At 45.5% G+C, this 19,673-nt stretch overlaps 1 protein-coding gene across 2 annotated transcripts in view; it reads left to right on the top strand.

Annotated features, from left to right (window-relative positions):
- The window catches only part of FLT1 (fms related receptor tyrosine kinase 1), a 111,893-nt gene extending 92,572 nt beyond the window's left edge, over positions 1-19,321 (top strand). The window contains exons 19-30 of one of the 2 annotated variants that reach the window (XM_005149776.3): positions 2,031-2,144; positions 2,873-2,961; positions 4,668-4,821; positions 5,240-5,337; positions 5,873-5,995; positions 7,104-7,215; positions 9,416-9,515; positions 10,799-10,904; positions 10,998-11,128; positions 11,542-11,626; positions 12,472-12,563; positions 17,416-19,321. In XM_005149776.3, the coding sequence (XP_005149833.2) occupies positions 2,031-2,144; positions 2,873-2,961; positions 4,668-4,821; positions 5,240-5,337; positions 5,873-5,995; positions 7,104-7,215; positions 9,416-9,515; positions 10,799-10,904; positions 10,998-11,128; positions 11,542-11,626; positions 12,472-12,563; positions 17,416-17,620 (1,409 nt within the window). In that variant the 3' untranslated portion in view covers positions 17,621-19,321. Of the gene's footprint in view, positions 1-2,030; positions 2,145-2,872; positions 2,962-4,667; positions 4,822-5,239; positions 5,338-5,872; positions 5,996-7,103; positions 7,216-9,415; positions 9,516-10,798; positions 10,905-10,997; positions 11,129-11,541; positions 11,627-11,685; positions 11,986-12,471; positions 12,564-17,415 lie in introns of those variants that run through there. The other variant, XM_031049524.2, reaches the window with a different exon arrangement.
- The last annotated feature ends 352 nt before the right edge of the window (positions 19,322-19,673 follow it).

Raw genomic sequence — 19,673 nt, 5'->3', positions numbered from 1 at the left:
CTCTGCCAGGACACATCCCCTGTTCTGCCAATAAGGCTGGGATCCCTGATGCTCTCAGTTGGCTCTGTTCAGGCACAGTTTGAATACATCCCTCTTACCCAGTGGCTTCTAGCTTCACAGCTGCTTACTTATCAGTTATCAGGAGATCTGTATGTGTTATGTCCAACCATTTGGAGGAGCATGTGTAATACTCTCAGACCTAGTCTGTCTCTGCAACACTCAACCTGAAATAGTTCCTATTTCTTGCTGGTAATGACCTGGCAGCGGTACTCTGTGTAGGATGACCCATATTGTCCTCAACAGCCTTGTTCTGCAATATAACATTAAATGCTTTCAGATCATCCCTAAGGAGAGTGTTTGCAACTGAGAGGGTTGCAAACCTTTCTCCTCTCTCTTGTTCCAGAATCACAGAAATTCCCTATTGACCAGTGCCAAATGAAGAGCTACCCTGCAGCAAGAATGTCTGGAAAATGGGAAGGAACTAAAACTTTGGTCCCTGTCCAGACCTTCTGCAGCAGTGGGCCAATAGCCATCTGTGTCACTGGTTTTAAGTCTGTCACCTGGGTCATTGCCTGACCCTTCATTAACTGAGTTTTCTTGTCAACATGCAGATGTATGTGCTAGCAGAGTGGTATTGCCAGATTCAGCACTTTATGTACGTCAGCAGTCTTCTTGTGCCAGCCAGCACCATCCAGGCAACAAGGGTTGCTCCTGGAATAGATGGGAGCAGACAGCAGCTACAAGAAGTCTTAATGGTGAAATTCTTGTGTGCTTACACAGGGTACATGCCTGTATCTGAGTAGTGAGAAACAGCAGCCCATCCCATCCTAAGGGAAATCTCCGTTCACCTGGAGAGCTAAGCACTTGTTTTGCTCTGCTGATGACGAAGAGAGCCTGCGGTGACTAGATTCTCTGTAGGCATCTTCACTATGGGCACCTAAAGTTACGGGCAATCTGCCCTATTGCTTGTGTCCTCACTGGATTATCCAGAAACTCTGCAGTCATTTATAAGTTTCATCCTCACAGAATTCCCATGAGGTGTAGGGTAGTGTCACCACCTATACTGACAAATAGTGGGTCACTGGGTACCTGGCAAGTTTTCTGTGGGGCCACCAGGAAAATCTGTTTCCATTCAGATGCTGAAACCAAGCCTTTTAAAGACTTAGCTCTAGGTTCTTTCTACTGGACTGTTTTTCTTACTCCTGATACAGTTCTTTTGTGTTGACATGAAGCAGTGTGTTTTTTCTTGCTTTCTTACCAAAATAAAATTCTGCAGAAAAATACTTGCTTGGAGGGTATTAAAAGATTAATTCAACACTAAATAAAATGTTTTGGGTTTACTTGTGGTATTTTTCATATCATTGCAATTAGTATACTGTTAGTATTATTATTGATACTGATTGTAATCAATACAGGTGAGATGCAGCCACCTTTAATTATTTAATGAATTAAAATTAAATAACTTTAATCAATTAAAATTTACTTCCCTCATCTATCTTAATACTCCAGTCTTCCTCTGTAATGAGCAGAACCAGACAAGCATCACTCAGGGGTGGTTCCTCTCTTCCCTATATAGATGGCTAAATCTTATGGCAGCCTCTGGAAATGCTTTCTTCTTTCCACTCATTCCTTGAGATGTTGGTTAGCTCAGGCTAGTACATAACCCTTAGATGGCTGAAGTCAGATCAGCTGAAGCCTACTCTAGACAGAGTTAATTATAGTCTTGAAATCCTTTTTTATTTGTTCTTTCATTTTTTGGCTGAAACAACTAAACTATTCATGTGAAAAAAATTTCTCTCAGTTCTAAATATAACCGGGTCTATGGGGAGGAAGTTGAGTGCCTAAATTTTTTTATGGGTTTTATTGCAAGTAAGAGGATGCTGAGCAGGGAGGAACTGACAAAGAACATCAACACATGAAGTAGTACATCCAGTAATGGAGGTTCTTTCGACAGAAAGTAGCAAGAAGTGGTAAAGCTCAGCAGGGCCAGTGCCTTGCCATTTCACATTGACTATATTTTATATTTACAGAAGGGGCCACAGCAAGCGAGTACAAAGCACTGATGACTGAGCTGAAGATCCTGATCCACATTGGTCATCATCTCAATATTGTGAATTTGCTGGGAGCCTGCACGAAAAATGGAGGTAAAAATGTCTGCACTGTACTGAAAAAGGGATTGGATCATCTCCCAGTAACAGTCAGTTCGCTGTTTTGGTTTTCACCCAGGGGTCAAGTTATTAACTTGAAATATTTGAGTTCATCCTGTGGTTGGTGAAAGAAAGAGGGAGAGAAAAAGATAATCTTAGTCATTTAATGAAGTGATTAAACATTTTCTCTACTTAAACTCTCTTTTAGTATTTACATGAGAAGTGTGAATTTAGGAACATTCCACTTGTCCTTCACTTCACTGCTCAAGCTCAAGTTAAACATGATTTGGGAAGACTGGGAACAAGTGGTATCAGCTGCTGGCCCTCCACAATTAATCACAAGGGAACTGTTATAAAATCCTTCATGATAATCCACTAAGAAAATCAAAGGGCCAGTACAAGTGATCATTTGTTTTAGATACGTCACCTATTCTAGTAGTGTGGGCTGAGGGACTCCCGCCTGAATGCAGAGTGCTCAAAGGGGAAATGGAGGGTCCCTCAGGACCCAGGTTAATGACCCAGGTTTTAGCCCTTACCTGATTTCCAGAAACAGTATTGTTTTGCTGACATGTCCTGTGTCCCTTCAAGCAGCCTTCCACGTCATTAGGACATGTTGTTAGTTATTCTGGACTCAGGGCAGAGCTGCTGGCATGACTTTTCTTCTCAGAACTGACACCACCTTGCATTGCTTTACACTGGTCAAAACGCACTTTCCTTTTGCCCAGGACCTCTGATGGTGATTGTTGAATACTGCAAGTATGGGAATTTATCAAACTACCTGAAGAGCAAGAGGAACTTCTTCTGCCCTAACAAGGTGAGGAGACAGATGCCTCTGGGAAGGTTCATCTTACCTAATGTAAGTTTTGGTAATGTAGATGTCAGCTTCTGAGCTAGTCTCCTTAGACTCCCTTCTACCAAAGGAGAGAAATAGCTTTTGGGTGTAGTTCACCTGAGCTATCTTAATATTTGGAGTGGGGTGTATTGTGCCAAGAAAGGACTCACTTCTATCCCCTGATTGTGCAAGGAGACTGCTGTGAGTAATTCGGCAGGAACCATCTATAGTAAGAGGAAGTGAATCCTATCCAAAGTGTCCCCACATGCTCTCACTCTGCTGCTGACAAACCCATTCCTGGTGAGCTTGGGGTCACTTCACAGGCTGGTGTCAGCGAAGCCGAAGGAAGTGGTTTTGCCCACTGATTTCAGTATCGATGGGAACACAACCAAGAGAATGCCATTTAAAGCTCATGTACAATATACCCTAATATTCAGAGATTTGCAAGTGATCTCATTATTGTGTGAGAAGGGCTATAGAGAAGAAAGAACATTAGAGTCTTGTCCTCACATCCCACAGCCTACTGCATGTTTCTTATTACAAACACAAACCCAAGTATGCCAACTATATCCTGCTTGTGCACTTTCAGCAAAATCCCCCAAAGGATTAAGGGTTCTGAAGTGGGATTTCAGAGCCTGGACCCAGAACAGTAGTCCTCAAAACCCCTGCTCAGCTGTGCCAAAAGCTCAGCAGCATCTCAGGGTTTATTCTGGGAGGGCTCTGCAGGAAAGCACACTTGGGAGGATATCCCCCTCCAAAGGGCTTTGGCTGAATCTCTGTTCCCAAGGCAGTCCATGTTGGACTCTGCATGAGACACAGCAGTTGCCTCCTCCAAAATGCTGCTGTTGGCTTAGGATGCTCCGCGGGGCATGGCCATGTGGGATATACCCTGGGAGGAGCCTGCCCAGACTTGGTTTTCCAGCATCCTTGGGAAGGTAACCCATCAGGAGGGAGGGAGGGAAGGAGCCTGGCTCTGCTCCAGTTTGCACAAGGGAGAAAGACAATCACAGGACAAGAGGAAAGGGAAGAGGGGGCAAGAGCATGGCCAGGCAGCTAGGCTGCTCTCGGGTTGCAGAGGGAAAGTATTTTCCAAACAGTGTTGCATGTGTCCCATTAAACTGTAATTGGCCATAACATGAAAGCATTGGATAAAGGCACTGGGGAAGAAAGGCAGTTGCTTCCAACATCAGCTGTATTTCAAGCACCAAATGCCCTTGCTCCTCATTGGAACTGCTTACAGGCACACACAAGGCATTGCTCTTTGAAACAGAGGCAGGTGCCTTAACCAATGTGGGACAAAAAGCTGACACTCCTTGAGAGGACTGGAACACCTGCACTGTGGGCCCATCCTTCTGAACTCATCCTTTTTAGGCCCTTTCAGATGTCTCGTTTCAGGCTGAGATGACCCACAGTCCAGCAGACCTGTCCACCAATGGACCCTGCAACTCATCACCAGCCAGGCTGCCCCAAAACCATGTGCTGGTGCTCCCAAGTCACCATGTTTCAGTCCTGTGGGGATAGGAAACAACCCCACCTGTGGTACTGGACACCCACACCATGGGGGACATGACTACATGTGCCATGGACAAGCCTTTCCCTCCAGCAGAAAGGCGACAGAAGTCTGACTTGGTTCCTTTCCCACCCCCTCTGTCGCTCTGATGTAGCACCTCTCCTCTGTTTGTTTGAAGGACTCCTCTCTGCAAAGAGAACCAATGAAAAAGGATATTGAGCCGGTGGAAGGCAAAAAACAAAGGCTGGCCAGCGTCACCAGCAGCGAAAGCTTTGCGAGCTCGGGGTTCCAGGAAGATAAAAGTCTGAGTGATGCGGAGGAGGACGAGGAGGGTAGGTATTAATTCCTTCCTGTCCCTACACGGTCTGTGATATTTTTACAACATACTGTGCATCCTTGATTTTTTTTCCCTCATTTATCACCCTAATAAACATCCGTGGGAGACGCTCACAGGGTCATGTCCAGAGGGTAGAAGATTTAAAAAAAGATTACGTCCAGGGTTACTAAATCTGACAGGAAAATGTGTGACTGTTTCTTCTGACTGCTCCTTATCTTTGGGGAAAACACAGCAGTGTCCAGAGCACACGGTGTAAAGCAGGCACTGTTTTTGCTTCCAGTGACAGTAGGCTGACCTTCAGATACTACTCTGTGAACACTGAATTTATGGGAGTAATAGGGTCAGTAAAAGAGGGGGGAAATAACTGCTTTGTGAGAGATCTTTGTAACAAATAGCGTTTTCCTCCTTTGCAGACTCTGATGAGCTCTACAAGTTGCCCCTCACTATGGAGGACCTGATCTCTTACAGCTTTCAGGTGGCCAGAGGCATGGAGTTCCTCTCCTCCAGAAAGGTGAGGTTTGCACAGGGATTTTTCCCTGCAGAAGGATGGGATTCAGAGGTGAAATCACATGTACATTTTAGTGACACCTTCCTTGGGAGAGCTCCCAAAGGAAGAGCCATTTTCCTCTTGGCTTTATAAATATAACAATGTGTTTATCCATAGTCTATAAACACAGGTTAATGGCTGAAGGCAGTGGATCAAGCTCATTCATTCAGGCAAGATCTTTTGGGTGTGGTGGGCTTTTATTTCTTCATTTCAATGTGTATTAGGTAGGGAGCTCCAAATGAATCAGTGCTTTCCTTGTAAATGCCAAGGGGCTTAAAAATGTATCACTTTCTGGATTTTGGAATACTGTTTTTTTTTTTTTTAAAGAACTGCCAATTTACAGTAACTTCATGTAAACTGCAGTCAACTTCCCTACAAAAATATTATATTGATCTCTCAAATAATACTAATAATTTTTTAAAGGATATGGGAGACAGTCAGGAAATTTCTGGGCAGGATTAAGGAAATGCAGCTTGATTGTGAAACTGTTTTATTATAGTGCATTCATCGTGACCTGGCAGCCAGAAACATCCTTTTATCTGAGAACAATGTCGTGAAGATCTGTGATTTTGGCCTCGCTAGAGATATTTATAAGAATCCTGATTATGTGAGAAAAGGAGATGTAAGTCAAGATGCCGTTTGTTTATAATGTTTATAACAGATCATTTCAAACTGTCCACCAAAATGTCCTGTAGACATTCACATTTCCTGAACTTAAGAGCTTGAAAGCTGTCATGGTTTTTATGTGAAGATGAGCTATCCAGATGTGTTGTAGATCTCGAAAGCATTTCTACCCTCAGGCATAATGCTTGTACATTCTCACTGTTTCACAGCTCTGCTCCATTAATTCTTCAGATATCTTTTAGATATGTTTCTTGGCTGGCTCAGTATTATCCCCTTAGTCAGTAAACTTCCTCCAAGGAAACCAGTCCCTCCAAAACAAGGTGCATGTCCCCTGGTGCACCCACACCAGAGCCATGGCTTGTGGTGCCCCAAGCTGCTGAGCTGGACTCGCTGCCTCCAGCACCTACTCATTTACGTGGGTTTTGTGCTTCTGCTGCAAACAGTAGGCAGTAAGCCCCCTGCCACCCTGGGTCAGCAACAGTGCCTGTGCCCACTGATGCCATGGGAATTTGGTCTGGGAATTGGGGTCATGCAGTCTCCAGGTCTCACCCACCTGCCAGCTGTTCCCTCCTCTGTAAATAGCTTTCAAGACTTACAGCATTGCATGTCAGCCTGGAAACTAAGTGGACATAACTTGGGTACCTCTCAGGAGCCCCTAACAGGCTGAGCTGAGGTGGCTTCAAGGTGGCTGATACACTCCTGCAGCTCAGGCTCTGAATATTTCCCTGGGAACATCTCCAACACCACATCACAGAATGATTTACACTTGGATGTAGGGTTTTCTCCCATCTCTAAGATGTTGGCAAGAGCTCTCTGCTCTTGCATATGCCCACATCCCCATACAGAAAAGACCTGGTCACTCTGGTTACATGTTTCCAATGTCTGGTGTTTTGTGCCAACCATACTTTAGAAACAGCCCTTTACTCCTACAGTTTGTTAAGAAAGTGTCTGAATGAGTGTGGGTTTATCTTGACTGCCTGTAAGGAAATCCCACAGGTTCCTACTTCAATGGTAATTATTTACATAACAATATATAGTTGATTCATCTACGATTAAATTCTTTTAGGCTTTGAAAATAATAGTCAGGTTTGTCCCTTCTACTCCAGGCTCGGCTTCCGCTCAAATGGATGGCTCCAGAATCCATATTTGATAAGATCTACAATACAAAAAGTGACGTGTGGTCCTACGGGGTCTTGCTGTGGGAGATATTTTCCTTGGGTACGTTAACGCTGACCCCTGGGAGCTGGAATCAGAGGCACGGACCTAAGTCTGGGGAAGAACACTCACTACTTTCAATGAGGTTTTGCCAGGTCTTCTGCCAAGAAAGACCTACATCAGGCAGAAATGGGGTGTGTGGGTAGAGGGACAAGTGTGTGCATCTTCCCCCTGTGAAATGGAAATTCTGGTGCTTGTTAGGACACTGAAAGCGGGTTTTCCAGGTGGTGTGGTTTAAGCCCTGTCGGCAAGTCAGCCATGAAGTTTCTACTCCCCCCCCCCACCACTTTCTTCCCTTCCCCCCCCCCTCCCCTCCCCCACTCCCGGAGGGATGAGGAGGAGAATTCAAAGAATGTAACTCCCACGGGTTGAGATAAGAGCAGTCCAGTAACTAAGATATAACACAAACCACTGCTGCTGCCACCAATAATAATAATGATAAGGGAAATAACAAGAGAAGAGAATATGATACCACCCACCGAAATGAGCCCAACCGAGAAGAGAGTGCCTTTCCGAGTCCCTCCCAGTTACATCCCAGGCATGACATGCTGTGGTATGGAATACCTCTTTGGCTAGTTTGGGTCAGGTATCCTGTCTCTGCTTCCTCATGGCTTCCCCTCCTCCCTGGCAGAACATGAGACGCAGAAAGTCCTTGGTCAGACCAAACATTTGAGCAGTAACTAAAACCATCGGTGTTATCAGTGCTGTTCCCAAGCCGAAAGTAAAAAACACAGCACTGCACCAGCTACTAAGAAGGAATAAAAACAACCGCTAGTGCTGAACCCAGGACACCAGGCTGAAAGCACTAATGGGTAGCACAGCTATTTGATAATTTTACCATATATTTCTTTGGCAGAATTTAAGCTTCCTTTTTTTCCTGCAGAAAGCCTCAGTAGAGACAGAGGGCAGTATGGCCAGGGCAATTGCAGTGCTTTGTCTGCCTGATGGAGCAAAACAGGAAAATCAGGCAAATTTTTAAGTGTTTTTACTAAATATAAAATGTTTTTACTAAATGTGGAACCCTCTGGATTAACACAGAGCAGGTCCAGGGCTGACAATCACATTACCTCCTATGCCACTCATAGACAACATTCAAGACACCAAGTGCCATGGTCTGGGTGCTCCCTCAAAAGTTTCTTAGTTCTCCTGTGGGAGCAAGGGAGCTGGAAACACAAGGAGTGTGTCTCTGTGCATCTTGGCCTGTGTCACCCCCATTTCCAGCCTAAGACCAGGTGGTCCCCCCAGCCCAGGAGAAACACAGAGCCCCCTTCACCCAGGCCACTGGATGCAGCAGGCAAGCAAGCATCTGCACAGATGCCGCAGGATGAAGTAGAGCATGCAATCCGAAATTAACACCCAGAGCAGCTTCCCCCCTCCCCCCCACCCCCCTTTCTTTCACGTGTAAAAGGCAGGATACAAGATGTACACTGAGTGGGAACAACAATGACCATCAGAATAGAAGAATCTTAATTGGGTTCAACATAGAGGCTGACAAAAGAGGCAAACAGCAGAGGAAACAATACTATACAATTCTCAGGACAATCAATCATTTATTAGCTTAAATACGTGTTGTTGGTCAGCCTGCCAACTCCTGTGATTTTATGGTCAGACTCATAATACCTGCTATTTTTTTCTTAAAGCCCCAGCTCCTTGAACCTGGTGACTGGCTCTGAAAGGTCTTTTTTTTTCCTTTTTCCTTTCATTTTCCCTTTTCCTGGTTTTATTTGTTTTTGTCTACAGAAAAAAAAAAGACCAACACCACAATCAGGCTGCACCTTAAAAACACCCAAGCTAGAAGTATAATGAACTGTGATCTGATTTAAAAAAAAACCATTTTATTATTTTCAAAGTGATTTTGAGCATTTAGGGCTTGTTACTACTCTGCTTACTAGAATTTGAGGTGGTCCAAACTGGCTTTACTTGAGGGATACTTTTCAAGTCAAATTCATGTAGATCTTATCTTTTGCATTCAGACCAGGTAAGCACCACCAATAGTGGTGGGTTTGATCCTGCCCTCCAAGGATCAGGGCTTGGAGCACCACCAGCAGCAGTAGTTCCCTGCCTGTGGCAGCTGCCAGGAGACAGATCTGCAAGCAGATGCTGCATGCCACAAGTGTTTGAGGGGGATATGTAGGACCAGGGCTAGGTCACAGGTACCCAACTCAAACTATGTATGACCCTCTTCTTTCCATGGTTCCTTCAGGTGCCTCTCCTTACCCCGGAGTCCAAATAGATGAGGATTTCTGCAGCAGACTAAAAGAAGGCACAAGAATGCGAGCCCCAGAGCAAGCGAGTGAGGAGATGTAAGACGCTTTTCCCTGCTTCCCTTGTGTACCGCTGCTATCCGGGACTGCCTTGCCCATGACGCACGAGTCTCCACAAAAAGTACCCTTTGACAACATAAGGAAAAGCAACCGCATGTTGCCTCACATCTTGTTGCTGTCATCAACATCTTCTTGCATTCGCCATTCCTTAGCTCCCTGGCCCTCCAGTGGGGTAGGAAAGGGTGAGAAGGGACATGGACCAAAGCCCAGGGCACCAGCCGGACTGTGCTCTGAGGGGACCTGAGTGAGCAGCCCAGAGGAGGAAGGTCGTTCTTCCCTCTCCAGGTTTAATACTTACTGACGTGCGCACAGATAAGTGCTGGAGGAATGTGACATTATTAATGTCGTCTTGACTTAGGAAGTGACAGTGGAGGTGTCCTCGCAAGCACTCCGGTGACGAGGGTCCACCCTTTCCCGGAGATGGCAGAGGAAGGTGACGGGGACCAGCAGCCTCCCAGCCCATGTCCCCTGTGGCTTTTGTTTGAGCCCTTCCACCATGACATTGGCTGTCACTTCCCTGTGCCCTGCCTTAGGCCGACAGCATTTTAGAGGCTTGGGAGGAGTCCAACTGAGCCCCTGAGTCTGCAGTGCCTCTACCCTGGGAGTGGAATGGAGCACTCTGCCCAAACACACACCTCATGGTGTGAGCATGAACACATCCAGGGTATGCTATCTCTGGAGGCAAAATCAAGTACGTGTTATGTGCCTTTGGTGCCTATTCAAGTGCAACGTCATGACTCGAAATAGCAACGCTTACCAAAAAATAGCTCTGAAAGAAGGAGGATGCGAGCCAGCCATGCCTATCTGGGAATATTACCCATTGGCTGATTTTATTATCATAGTGACAGTAGATAAGAGTTTTTTTCTCTTGCACATACTTTATTGCAGGAAGGAAAGCTTGACCAATATGAGGAAGTGACACATTCATATAAGTCATCTTAGGATGCCTTAACCTAAACATTGCCAGTTAATAGATGTTTAATACAAAGGTTTAATGCTTAATTAGGAATAAAATAGAAAGTATGACTAGCTGGCCAAATCATTCTTTTGATGTGGTTTTCCCGGTGTCTTGCGGGAAGGTTTTTGCCTTTTTTGTGTAAAGTTTAATCTTAGAGTAGGAGGTCTTGCGTTGGAGAGCCTCTCTGAAAATCAGGCAGGCGCAGGAGTTAACTCTGTCAATGTCAAGCTGTCAGAGCTGTGCTGTCCTGGGTCAAAGTGAGCTGTAACCCCACCATGTGCCCACTTTGGTTTTGTCCTCACAGCTACCAGATCATGCTGGACTGCTGGCGAAGCAATCCCAACGACAGACCACGGTTCTCTGAGCTGGTGATAAAGCTGGGTGACCTGCTGCAAGCAAACGTCCAGCAGGTACCGACATCATGGCCATGCGCTGTCACCAAGGTGGGGGTGACTTGCCCCATGGTCCCAGGAATAATGTGTTAACTTCTTGTTTCCATTTAGGATGGCAAAGACTACATACCCCTCAACACGATATTTACAAAGGAAAGTGGGTTTCCCCCTGCCTCTGATGCTCTGTGCAATGAAAGTTTTCCTGTTACAAGCACAAATAGTGGGAGCACTGAAAATGTCAGGTAAGAGAAGCAAGATGAAGCCTGGGTTGGTTTGCTGGGTATTGTTGCTTGCTGCATAGCCTGTTTTGGTCCGAGACAGGAGAAACACTCAGATACTCCATGTGGCCACTAAACCACCACCTCTGGGATCCCATTAGGCTGGGGCAGCACTTTGAAATGTCTCTGCCCAGGGAAACATCAGGTCTACTACTTAAGGAGCACACATGGGCTCAGGCACTGTGAGAGGGGCAGCTGTGTGCACCCCAGGACTGGGGAGTGAGGTTTGGGTAGGGTCTGCTTAACCAGCCCCATTTGTGTAAACTACCTCGATGACAGTTAGGAAACTGCTTAAAGAAACAGAGGAATACCCAGTGCTTCCTGCTTGTGCACTGCACGCTCTCACCAAACACTGCCCTGCTCTTCTTGTTGAACAGATACATAAACACTTTCAAATTAAAACCACCCCAGCGCATAAAGACATTTGAAGAGCTTCCCATCAAGGAAACACTTGTATTCAATGTAAGTGACTCCTGGGCCAAACTGTATGTCATTTATTTTTTTTTTTATTTGTGTGACAGATTCATGCAGAGAGAATCAAGATGAGGTTTACTGCTTTGTCAGCTCTATTGGTCTGAGGCGCAAGATTAACTGTGCTTGCAGCATTGTATTATCCCACTGTCCTATTAATTGGGGTCAGCAGATCCTTGCTGACCATGCTATGGGCTGCAAACACTCCTTCCCGGGTAAGAAATGGCCAGTGCCAGCAGGCCTGGAAGGTGCCACTGCAGAGTCCCACAGGTGTGGGAGGATCACTTGAAATGCCTTGGATTTGTGTTTTCATCTGGAGAGTAGCACACAACTGAGAACTGGGGGTCACATTTCAGAGGTCCCAGGTAGGAGCAAGTCCTGTTACCAGGTGGACAAGCTGGATAAGTGCCTACTAAAGGGGCACACATACTGTCCCAATGGGGCTGGGCATGGTGAGAGGCTGGGGGAAGCTTTCAGTGACCCAGTTGTACACATTAAGTGGTCGGAGGTGGGAAAGGCAGAGTGGTGCCTGCAAGGTTAAACTAGCAGCTGGCCAAAACCTCACTTTATGTGTAGACACTTTTCTTTTAGCACTCTGTATCTGCCATAACAACATGTGTGTGCTGCATCCCAAAGCAAGGACAGTTTGAAAAGGCACCATTAAAACACCTGGGCACTGCAGCACCTCCAGCAGCACAGGACCACTGCCTCCTAGAGCTGCTGGAGTAGAAATGACCAAACAAAGGGTGCAAATCAGACCAAAGAGGAACTGAGTCCATTTTAAATATAACTTTCTACAGCTAACATCTCATAGCATTGAATTTTCTTTTTCCAAGGATTATCAAGCAGACAGTGGGATGGTGCTGGCTCCAGAAGAACTGAAACGCTTCACATGGACAGGCAGCAAGCAGAAACGAATGCTCTTTGGGTCTGTATTTTATGTTCCTTTCTTCATGTTTTAGAGGGCAAAGGAGGATTCAAGGTCTTTGTGCTAAAACATGCCTAATGAAGCAGCTGGGGAGTCCCCAGTCCCTGCAAGCATTCTTGCTGAGCTGTGTCCTGCTTGGTTGAGTGAGCAGGCAATTATTGCCCATACCTAAGCCTCCATGTGTCTTTGAGGGAAACAAATAACCCTCAACCCCTCAAAGCACATCACCAATAGCACTCTATTGATGAGCCTGATCCTCAGCTTAATGCCAGGCTGGGCAAGTGAGTGCAGCAGACCAAGGTAGAGGTAGGTAACTCTAGGAAACAAGCCCTTGGCAATGGGGGAGAAGGAACGTGCAGCTGTGAAGGATTTGCAGTCCTCAAGGGCACCCCAGCTGGGACACGGCTCCTTGTGCTTGTTTTTGCCCTTCTTTTCCATGACTCAGCTAAGCACGGCCCATTTAACACCCATGGGCTCAGGATGCTAAAGTGGCAACTTTACAATAGATGGATGTGAGGGCCTCACTTCTCTTCCTGCCTTTAAGCACTTTAATATATTGGCCACCTTCCTCCACCTAATTCCTGACAGCTGCCCAAGCAGGGAACTAGGGCTGCTCTAAGAAAGGGGTTGCACTGACATGAACTCTCTGTAAATGGCAAGTATTTGTTTGCCCTATGCCAGCAGTGTCTCAGTTCCCAGCCACTGTGAAGCTGGCAGTGTTTGCGCCTGGTTTCAGCTCTCGGCCAGCCCGGGTACTGCCCTGGACCCTGCCCATCCTTCATCTTCGGCTGGCAGGAGGTCAAGGCCACCGTGCCTGTGGGGAAGGAGTCAGTGCCTCACAGGCAGGCTGGGAGGTGTAATATTGTCTGGATGAACAATTGGAGCTGGCTGGAACGTGCAGGCAGGGCAGTGAGGACCTGCCGCAGGAAAAACCACAGTGACTAAGAGGGCGTTGGTTGAAGGCACGGGAATACTTGAACAGGAGTGTGCACACTCACGCAGCCAAGACACACAGTGCGCAGGGCAAACGTGCTGCTGGCGGGATGAGTGCTCAGTGGAGCACTGCTCATGCACAGCAAAGCCGAGGTGATACAAGCCATCCCAAACAAGAGCCAGGAAACCCTTTCTCCTGCCTTGACCTTTCAGAAAACAGCCCCGTAAGCAGTTTCATGGTACTTTGTGAAGACATAAGCTGCTGTGAGGAGCCGGGTATCACGGAACTTGGGGTGTGTGTGGATATTACAAGACTTCAGAGGGTGCAATGGTTCCTAGAAGTGGTTTAAGCCGTTGTTTCTATATGTAAATATGACTTTTCTGAAGGCTGTTGTCAGCTGCAGCAGCAACGTGTCCCAAATGAAAAGTATGAAATGCCTTTGGCGCAGAATACACAGTGTGTACCCTAAGCACCCTTCTGGAAATGCTTTAAGGAGCATTTTCAGCTGCAGAAGAAAAAGGAATGCTTGGATGGGGCAAAAAAAATCAAACCCAACAGTAACTGCTAGAAGGTAATTCCTCAGGAAACAGCAGTTGGCTGAGAACATACAAGGTCATCTGGCCTGCAAGATGAACAATTGGTACTGTAGTGTTATGCCATAAACATAACACAGACTCAGATCCATGAATGCATGCAGTGACCCTTGTAGTCTGCACACATTCCTGAAAGTGGAAGCTTCTTAGCTAAGCATCCTTTTATTTAGGCTGTACGTGTACTGGACACTGGACAACATAAAGCCTGGAGGAGATTGACATATGTAAGCTGATCTCACCAGATGCATAGTCCTGCTTCTTCCTCTGCATCGCAAGCATCCTGCTCTGCAGTCCTGCTCTCTTGTTTGTGGTTCAGGTCACTAAATTACTGGCAGAGCTGCCTCAGGGTAGTTTCTGAGCAAACAGTAGCAGCTCACTGTCAGGGTGCCAGTGCCAGGGTGAGGAAGGGGTAACCCCTCCTTCTTAGCAGCAGCTTACAGTTAGATCACCATCACTGTAACACCTAACCACTCCCAGAGCACTTGTCCTCTTGCTGCCAAGACAGCACTACCATCATACCTCAACACTGCAGTTTAGGGCACAGACGCAGCAGCAGGTGAGTCCTGAGCAGGGATAGAGGGGCTGTAGGGCTGTGTCCTCACTGATTCCTGCCTGGCTGCAGGCTAGGGCAGGCTGGCCTGCCTTGTCCTGGGTGCCTGCCTTGCCCTGGGCCATGGCTTTTCTCTGCTGCCCACGGTAGAATGATTGGGCTCAGCATGGTTTCTTCCTCAGTTCAAAGTATCTGAAATGGCATTTGAGCCAGTCAGGTAGGGTGATGCTTTTAGACCAGCACATGCTGTATGCAGGCTGCATGTGCCCATTAACAGATTCAGACTTGGCAAGGCCACATCTACTGCATAGGTTGGAAGGAGCCAAACCCAGTGCATCCCACCTGTCCCCAGAAGTGCACCCAGGGTTTGTCTCAGAGGAATATAACCAACTGACTCCAGAACAGTGCCAGTGCACACACAGGTGCTTACTCAGCATAACTAACCAGAGAGAGCAGAGCAGGGAGCAAACTTACCTGATAGCGCAAGGGTACCCCACTGACCCCAGTGAGCCTCCTCCCCTCTTCCTTCCACTGCTGTGGAGGAAAAAGCACTGACAAGCAAAGCTTACCACCCTTGGTTTTACTTTAGGAAACTGAGCATCAGCCCAAACCCTCAGTAAGCCCCTCAGGCCCAGGTGATGGCCAGGAGGATGACAACAGAAATCGCTGCAATGTACCTTGGACTGTTGCCACTGAGATGATACTGAGAACAGCGTAGAGACAAGTCTTTCCTAATGTAAGGCCTTGGGTAACAAGATCCCAATAGAAAGGTCTGGGGGAGAGAAAAAACAAACTTCTGAGCTCTTCTCCTTTGCAAGTGGAATGGATCCTGACTGCAACTACCTTCTAGTTTTCAGTATTGGTGAAAAACGCCTAGCCCAGGTAAGCCAAAACCCCTGGGCTGGAGCAAAGCCTAAGCAAGAAAAACAGTGAGAACTCCCCACTTGTGAGCTGGAGCAAGCATCTCAAGAGCTGTACCAAGTCTCTAGCCTCACTTCATTCTTCAATATATCAGGAAAGCAGCAGCTGTTTCCTCCACCAAATGATCCCAATTAAACCCCAGTGAGGGCCAGTTTCTAATTTACATTTCTAGAGTGGAACAAGGATAGTCCACAGCTACAGAAACCCATAGTGACTGCAAGCTCAGTCTCAAAATGAAGCCTGACTATGGATGCTCAGACCCAGTGGGCTCCCTCCAAGCTCTCTGTGGGCCTGCATGCCCTGGTACAGCTGTGCACATAAGGTAAAATTAACAGGTGCAGCTCCACTGGTATAAAGGTTTATTAAAGTTGAAGCCAAGTCCAGCTCACAAGAAAGTTCTCAGGATGCAAAAGCCTGATGATGAAAGGATCAAAGCATAATGATTTTAAGGCTCATAACTTCAAATGCACACTTCACTTTTGCCAGCCCACTGCTTCCTAAGACTCACAATTACAATGTAATTCACACAAGCATTTCTCTTTAAACCCATCACAAAAAGTACCTTGCCACACAGTTAACAGAATTTATCCCAAGGCAATTGCTTCTCCATCTGCCAACAGATGCAATGGAAAAATACGGGGTGCGTCTGCAATCCTCATCATGAGGGCTTCCCCTCATGAACTCTGTCCATCTACAGATGGAACGGGGTGGTCTTGTGAGGACCCTCCAAGCTCCTACAGCAGGACAGAAGGCAGAGACCACAGTCCTTAAAAAGCACACAGACTCATGAGCTAAAGATTCAAGAAACTGTTACTTCTGTTTCCTAACCCAGAATGGCCTGCGCTACCAGTTCTGTATTGCACTTAAAGATCTAACACTGCAAATTAAAATGAAAAGCAAAACCCTGGGCTCCAAAAGCCTCAACATATGTTCTGACTGTCTTCTCTGGAATTCAAGGCTAGGGCTGCCAGCGTTCCTGACCTTATAAATGGAGAGGGGTGGAGTGTCCATGAACTTATAAAAACACAGGGGAGGAAATCTAATTTTAGGCATTGCAGCCCAACATACGTCGCATTAGGCTTTCACATGTAATTAATGATGGTAAATGCTCTGGTTTGTCCTTTATCTACAGATAGATCTTTGGTATCTAAGTTCAATGGTGTGAATATTCTCTTTGCCTTTCTTTTCTGAATTATTGAGGGAGCCCCTTTAAGCACTGTGCTCTGAACACAGATGAAAAAGAGCTGCAAGACAAACAGTACCTTTAAGAGTGGCTCAGCTGAGAAGACATTAAACCCTTCTTGGAAAGGGCATCTTATATAAAAGGCAGCATACAGGGTAACAGGAAAACTAATTCAAACCAGCAGCTCATGTCCTCTGCTAAGAGAAGCCAAAGCAAGGAGATACCCAGACCTTGTGCCCTTCTTCACAAGCATCAACCATTTATCTTAAAAATTTAAATGCTTAAAACAACATTAGGCTTTGGGAACACCAGTCAGTAGCTTTCTGCTTTTGCTGCAAGGCTTGAGATCTTTCATTACTTCACTCCTGCTCAAAAAAGCCTAGCTCCCTTAGGAAGAACATTGAAATGTGGGGACCCTATGGGCACCAAGACCCTAACACAATAAACGCAAAGAGTGATATTCAGTCACAAAAGGGAAATTAAGGGGGACACAGGAGGGCTCTCTCCATCCTCAGTTCTGCTCTGCCAATGAGCAATCCCTTCTGCATCAATGCCGTTCCCATCATCTGAGAATAAACAAAGCTGTTTCTTGTGATGTGGCTTTGCTCAAGTCGTTAAAATAAATGCCCATACACATTAAATACACTAACAGGGATGCTGCTCTGTTACAGCATTAAAGGTGCCAGCAGGAGCAAGGAGTCGGTGCTTTCTGGAATAACCAAGCCAAGAAGCTTCTGCAGCTTCAGCTGTGACCAGCTCAGTGACTCCAAGCGAAGATACACGTATGGCAATGTGGTGCTGGAGAAAATGAGAGCAAGCCTTTCTCCTCCTCCTGACTACAACTCTGTTGTCCTTTATTCTCAGCCACCCGTATAAATACTTCTAAGCCAAGATTTAAATATGCATTTAATCCATAAAGGTTCTTCTGAAACACTGTCAATTTAAAAACTATGACCCAAATAATTTTATTTATCCTACAAGTCAAAAAGATATCATTGGCTTAATCTTGGCAATGTGCTTTTCTACAGACTGCAACAATCATATACAAAATATAGTAAAATACTAATGCTTAGGCCTTGACTTTCCCAAATGCTGAACACCAAGAGCTGCCACTAAAATTGCCCCGTGCTTCTGAAAACCTGCATGGTCATTGTTACAGAGAAAACCAGTTTGCTGTTTGGTCCCTGACAGCAGGATGGTATTTCATGCTCTAGTCTGCCAGCCCCTGCTCAGACTGCATCAGACAGACACTGGGGAATTTGCACCCTGCCACCGAGACCTGTGTAGTGCTGGAAAATGAAAGATTCCTTAAGAAGAGACAAACAAGAAACAGACCACACTCCCCAGCTTTTAGTGAAAACTCTACTTTGAGAAACTTGAGGGAAGGCTAATGTTCCAGGGAAGGGGGGTTAGCTAGCTGGGGATGGGGCATCACATGGCTCTTACTGCTTCAGATGGCATTCATGGTAAAGAGTCGTGCGAGACAAGAATTTCAAATTTGTGTTGCAAAACACAATTGGCAAGGATAGAGGAGAACTAAGATCAGTGCCAGGGCTGCAACACCAGAGAATACATATCAACTGGGTTTGGACAAGCCTGCTGAAATCAAGTAAATATTCTTGAAGTTTTGCACTTTGACACTATGCCAACACACACACACTGGAACCAAACCACAAGTGAGACGTTAAAGCCAAGCTCTGTCCACAAAACCCTGTGGACCTTCTAACACTGCACTGATTATATTTTATTTATGGGAATCTGTCTGGAAAGACAGAATGGCTACTAAACTGCATATCCTTTAAATAAACTGATCACTAGAGAGTTTGAAGAGATTAGTTAGAAATGACAAGACAATCTCCCTGGAGAGTTAGGGCAGCTTTTCCATGAAGACAGTTGAATTTCTGTTAGTTACTAGTATATATGTACAGGAACAAAAATGTTATCAATTCATTTGCAACACTTTCGTACAGCATCTCAGAAAGGGCATGAGTGTTCTTTGAGAGTGTAAGGATGCACCATCCCCTTTTACCTTTGAATGCAACATTAAAATGAGAGTTGGTCATTTAATGTCTTCCAAATCAACAATTACTGCCTAATCTCAGCTTCTTGTGATCCACTATAAATATACTAACTCAAATTCCATGTATAATATGGCTCCGACCTCTTCAAACCCAGCTGAGGAGCTGTGAATTTAACCCACTAATTGTTTAAAGGCAAATGACCTTTTGCATATTTACAAAGAAAAATTTTCTTGGATATTCACATAAAAGAAATATGTACCACTGCTTCTAAGGTAGGTATCAATTCTACATCTTCCTTGCCAAGAGATCATCAGTTTTAAGTATCTATTGCACTATCTCTTGCTGGTGAAGTATATTTGACCTTGATCAGCACAAAAAGAAACTTTGTCTGTTTCTTAACTCTAATTGAGCGAAAGTAGTTGTGGGATGATGCATCTCAAAGGAATGTTTGCACAATGTAAATATATAAATATACTTTTTGTGCATAAGTATTTAAGAAAACTGGACTACAAAGATTACTTTTATATGAATCCCCAAAGTTTCTTTGTACGTGAGTAACTCCTGTTTTGTCTTGCATTTTCTGTCATCATGTAATGTATGACTGCGAAATTCATATAATAAAGTTTGCTTTTGAAAGAATCCACAGTTCTGCCAAACTAGTCAACCCAGTGTCAAAGACTGCTGCAGCAGATGGCTTAGCACTGGGCAGCACTAACACGTCTGGCAAACAACCCAGCTCGTGGGCCAGTTTTGTAAGCAAAGAAGAATACGGAATAATTGCACAGAAGATACACTTCTCACACAGCAAAGCAGATAAACAGTGAGAGATGCTTGTACAGCTGTCTGTGTGAATGACATACCCTACACTCAGTATAACTAAGAAGGGATTACTGCTGGCTAGAGGTAAA

The sequence above is a fragment of the Melopsittacus undulatus genome, chromosome 2 (assembly GCF_012275295.1).
Source record: "Melopsittacus undulatus isolate bMelUnd1 chromosome 2, bMelUnd1.mat.Z, whole genome shotgun sequence".
Classification (NCBI taxonomy): Eukaryota; Metazoa; Chordata; class Aves; order Psittaciformes; family Psittaculidae; genus Melopsittacus; species Melopsittacus undulatus.
This window is presented reverse-complemented; position numbering and strand designations above follow the sequence as displayed.